The following is a 5,514-nucleotide window of genomic DNA, read 5'->3' as shown; positions in this document are numbered from 1 at the left end:
TCAAAAAGGCAGCTCACCATCATCTTCTCAAGGCAACAAGGGATGGGCAATAAATGCTGGCCCGACCATAATCCAGGGGCTCTTCCCTTTCAAGGATAGAGGGCGGTGTCACAAGGCTCCCTGCCGAAGGGAGAACCAGACCCTATGACAGTCTCCACGCAGGAGACTGTAGAAGTGGCTGGGCCCTTCATTCTGATCCTACCTCGCTTCCACCCATCATTCTGCATCTCGTGCGCAGGACTGCGGTGACGAAGGTAGTAAGGTACAACTGAAATAGTCAATGTGGCAGGATGGCAAAAGGCAGGCACCATTCATGCCTATGTGGCCAATACATCCCATGTTAGGGGACAGTGATGTTCCCCTGTTAAATTCCATTGAATGGTTGGAGATGTAGCTCACCCCCTCACAAGACAGCTCACTTATCCTGTCCATTCGGGGTACCTTCATAGCTGTTATCCCCAGCAGTGCATACTATCCATGTATTTCACAACTGGCACATCAGCAAGTTGTACTCTGTGAGTGGCTTTCCTCCTTAGCATGAATGTGCTACTGAGACCCGCACTATCAGGTGCCCTAAGAGTCCATTCCTTTAACCCCTCAGGCTTCACACTTCCTCAGGTCATCACCAAAGCCATGTACATGCAAATAAAACAAACACAGAAATGCTGGAGAAACTCAAAAAGTTTCACATCTTCTGTGGACACAGAGTTTAATATAACTCTTTAAAACTAAAATAGTTTGGAAAATATTTTTCATACTTTTGACAGAGCTGGAGGAGGAGCAAAGGGAACAGATGGGGTAGAGGCCCAGTGCAAAAGACAAAGGGTTGCTAATTGGGGTGAAAGAGAAATAGAGATGTAAAATGAGAGTAAAAGAAGGTGTGGAAGGGTTACAATGGATCCTCTCGACTGAGAGCAAAGTAAATAAGACACAAACAAGACAAGCCCTTGTTGCAGGTGGAATGAACGTAAGAAAAATGGAGAACAGATATCATATGGTCAGGGTCTGAAGTGTGGAATTTATAATCATAGTAGAGTTCTGCAGCAAAGGGAAAGGGCCTTCGGCCCATTGCATATATGCCAGTCATAAACAACTACCTAACTATTTGAATCCCAATTTCCTGCACTTGGCCCATAGCTTTGCATTGTCTTGGCATTGCAGATGCACATCAAAATGCTTCTTAACTATGATGGAAGTTTCTGCCTCTGCCACAATCACAGGCAGTGAGTTCCAGAATTCCACCATCTCTGTGTGAAAACATTTTTCCTCAAATCCCATACAAATCTTCTGCTTTACCTTAAATCTACACCCCGGTCAATAATCCCTCCATCAAGGGGAAACGTTTCTTCCTGTCTTATGCATCTTAATCATGTCCCCCCTCAATCTCCCCTACTCTAAGGAAAACAACTACAGTACGTCAATTGCTCTTCATAATTGAAACTCTCCAGACCAGGCAACATCCTGGTAAATCTCCTCTGCACCCTCTCCAATACTGTCACACCATCCTATAAAGTGGATTCCAGAACTACACACAATACTCTAGCTGTAGCCGAACCAACATTTTATACAGTTCCGGCATAACCTTCATGCTCTTAAACTTTATGCCTCGGCTAATAAAGGCAAGTTTACCATGTACCTTCCTAACCACTTCATCCATCTGTCCTGATACAGTATGAGACTGGTTTATATACAGACCAAAGTCCCTCTTATGCTACCATTCATCATGCATTCCCTTGCCTTATTGGTCCTGCCCAATTGCATAACATCACGTTTGTCCAGATTGAATTCTATTTGCCACTTGTCAGCCCATCTGACCGTCCTATTTATATTCTCCTATAAAGGCTTTCTTCCTCATTACTAACCATCCCACCAATTTTTGAATCAACTGCGAACTTACTGATCAACCCTCTGACATTAAAGTCTAAATCAGTTGTATATGTCACAAACAGCAAGGACCCTGTGAGAACCCAATAGACACAAGCTTCTAGTCAGCAAACACCTCTCAACCATCAAACTGCTTCCTGCCATCTAGCCAATTGTGGATCTAATTTGCCAAATTTTCCTGAATTCCGTGGGCTCTCACCCATGCTATATATCTCCCATACAGGACCTTCTCAGAAAACTTGCTGAAGTCCAAGTAGATGATGTCAAATGCATTGCCCTCATCTACATACCTTAGGTTTCAAGATTGTGTTGTGCTTCACTGGAACATTGCAGCAGGCCAAGGACAGAAATGTTAGCATGAGAGTAAGGTGGTTTATTGAAATAGCAAGTAACTGGAAACTCAGGGTCATTGCTATTGACAGAGTGGAGGTGTTCCAAAAAGTGGTCAACCCATCTGTGTTTAGTTTCACCAAGGTAAAGGAAACTGCAATATGAGCAACAAATACGCAGATTGAAAGAAGTACAAGTAAGTCAATGCTTCAGCTGGAAGGTGTGCCTGAGGCCTTTAATGATGAAGAGGAAGGAAGCAAATGGGCAAATGTTGCACCTTGAGCAGTTGAATAGGAAGGTGCCATGGGAGAGTGAGGAAGCATTAGGAGTGCTGGAGGAGTGACCAGGGTGTCACAGAGTGAATGATCCCTGTGTTATGCTGACAGTGGAGGGGATGGGAATGTATGCTTGGTGGTGGCATGCTGCTGAATGTTGCAGAAATGGCAGAGGATGCTCCCTTGAATACGAAGACTAGTGAGATGGGAAATGAGGTCAAAGGAAACCTATTGTTGATCTGGGAGGCAGTGGAAGGGGTGAGGGCAGAAGTGCAGAAAATGGGTCAGGTTGAGGAAAAATGAAGTTATGTCAGAGGCATGCCAATGAAGGTGACATCATTGGAACAAATGTGATGGAGACAAAGAAACTGTGAAATTGGAATAAAGCCCTTACGGGAGAAGTAGGGTGTGAAGAGGTGTCGTTGAGGTAGCTGCGCAATGACCTTGTAATGATATTGGTGGACAGCCTATCCTCAGAAATGGAAATGGAGATGTTAAAGAAGTGAAGTGTCAAAGTTGTATCAGGTAAAGGTGAAAGAAGGATAGAAATCTGAAGCAAAATTGATGGATCTTTCCAATAAATGCATTGTAGTACAGAACTTAAACATTGCTAAAAGAAGACTAAAAGAAATCAAAGTCTTTCATCTTGCACTCATCAGAACCGGGACGCAACAAATAGACTTGGGGAAAAAAGAAACGTAAGTTTCTAGAATGGGAAGAGGATATTAATTGGATGAGCTGTAATTGAATTGGAGATGCGACTAGAATAGATTTTTAAAATTTACTTATTGGATGAGGGCATCATTGTCTGACCAGTATTTATCTGCTCATCCCTAGTTGTCCTTGAGAAGGTGATGGTGAGCTGCCTTTTTGAACTGCTACAGCCCGCATGCTGCGGGTAGACCCAAATGCCATGAAGGAGGGAATTCCAACGTTTTGACCCAGTAACACTTAAAGAATAGTGATATATTTCTGAGTCAGGATAGTGAGTTGCTTGTAGTGGATCATGCAGGTAGTGGTGTTCATATGCTGCCCCTTGTCCTTCTAGATGGAAGTGATCATGAGTTTGAAAGGTACCAGTCTTTCTTTGGTGAATTTCTGCAGTGCATCTTAGAAACATAGAGCCATAGAAGAATCATAGAATTCTCACAGCGTGGGAAGAAGTCATTCAGCCCATCAAGTCCACACCAACCTTCCGAAGAACATCCCCTACAAACCCAGCACCCCCCCACCACCCTATCCTGGTAACCCACATGTACTATGGCTAACCCACCTAGCCTGTATATCCCTGGACACTACAGGGCAAGTTAGCATGGCCAATCCACCTAATCTGAACTTCTTTGGACTGTGGAAAGAAACTGAAGCATCCAAAGGAAAACCACGCAGATGTGGGGAGAACGTGCAAACTCCCCACAGTCACGAGGCTTGAATCGAACCTGGGTCCCTAGCACTGTGAGTCACCATCTACTGTCTTATAGATAGCACACACTGCTGCTACCGAGCATCGGCGGTGAAGGGAGTGGATGCTTGTGGATGTGCTGCCAATTAAGTGGGTGTTTTGTCTTGGATGGTGTCAAACTACTTGAGTGTTGTTGGGGCTGCAGCCATCCAGGCAAATGGGAAGTGTTCCATCACACTCCTGACTTGTGCCTTGTAAATGAAAATCAGGCTTTGGGGAGTCAGGAGGTAAGTTATTCACAGTATTCCTAGCCTCTGAACTGCTCTTGTAGTCACTGTATTTATATGATGAGTCTAGTTGAGTTTCTGATCAATGTAACTCCAAGGATGGTGGCTATGGAGGATTCAATGGTGGTAATGCCAAGAAGCAGTGGTTAGATTGTTTCTTATTGGAGACAGTCATTGCCTGGCAATGTCAATCTTAATTCTCCTACCTGGCAATAGATTCAGATTGGCCAGGATATTGCCACGGGGCATACAGCAGAGTTTGACTGTCTCTATGATGCCTTTTTCTTTAAAAAAAAGGTGCAATCTAAATATACAATCCTTTTGCCTACACAAACCAAATCCTGGCTATTTGCTTCCATAACCTCTAGCACCGTGGGCCTGGCTGATGACATTAAACTGGTTTCCAGTGTAAATCTTAGCAGACTTTGGATTATTTAATAAATGATTTCCAGTAGCAAAATCACATCCAATGTTAGACATACTTTCTGAGGCTTACAAGCATGAATTGAGTATGACTTGCTGCCAATTCTGCAGGCTCAATGCGATGTATTGTGAGTTTAATAGTGAGTTTAATTTGCTTGAAGTCTCTCAGGGAGAAACACTAGATGCATTTAGTAACAGCACAGTATTTGATCGTGAGGAAACTGGTTGCAGCTGCCTTTGTCTGAGTCTGAGTGAAGGGCCTTTGTTTGGAAGTAGTGGTGAATCATTAGGTGTTCAGTGTTTCAAGGTTTGTGCTTGGGTAAAAAGGATAACATGCATTTGAATCCTTTTCTGATGTCTACAAAAAAATGTTTCCAATCTTTCTTGTGCCCAGTATAACATAGTTTCATTTTTGTTACTGAATAAATATTGCATTATTTCTGTTAAAATTTCACAAGCAACCTCTTCTGAATGTGTTGAGTGACTGACCACTGCAGTGTAAAACAAAACAATGTTGGGAGCTAAGAAGCCACATTTCATATTAGGACCTATGTTGTCCAGTATTAACAGCAGCTGGGATCATAACAAATTGGGCCACTTGTGGGATTGATGTGCTTTAACTTTAAGAAGACTCTATAAATCCCAATTTTGAGGTGCATGGATACAACCAAGGTCTTTTCCCCAGGGTAGCAGAGTCCAAAACTAGAGGAAATAGAATTAAGATGAGAGGGGAAAGAGTTAAAAGGTAGCTAAGGGACAACTTTTTTATTCAGAGCGTGAGGCGTGTATGGAATGAGTTGCCAGAGGGAGTGGTGGAGGCTGGTACAATTATAACATATAAAAGGCATCTGGATGGGAATATGAATGTGAAGGGTTTAGAGCTATATTGGCCAAATGCTGGCAATTGGGACTAGAT

The 5,514-nt window shown here is 43.1% G+C and overlaps 1 protein-coding gene across 1 annotated transcript in view; it reads left to right on the top strand.

Annotated features, from left to right (window-relative positions):
• The first annotated feature begins 862 nt into the window (after positions 1–862).
• The window catches only part of LOC109935445 (exocyst complex component 1-like), a 109,579-nt gene continuing 104,927 nt past the window's right edge, over positions 863–5,514 (top strand). The window contains exon 1 of the mRNA XM_048605323.1: positions 863–967. Coding sequence (XP_048461280.1) covers positions 863–967 — 105 coding nt within the window. The remainder of the gene's footprint in view (positions 968–5,514) is intronic.

This window comes from Rhincodon typus, chromosome 14, assembly GCF_021869965.1.
Source record: "Rhincodon typus isolate 14 chromosome 14, sRhiTyp1.1, whole genome shotgun sequence".
Taxonomy (NCBI): Eukaryota; Metazoa; Chordata; class Chondrichthyes; order Orectolobiformes; family Rhincodontidae; genus Rhincodon; species Rhincodon typus.
Note: the sequence above shows the minus strand (reverse complement) of the source record. Positions and strands in the feature narration are given on the sequence as shown.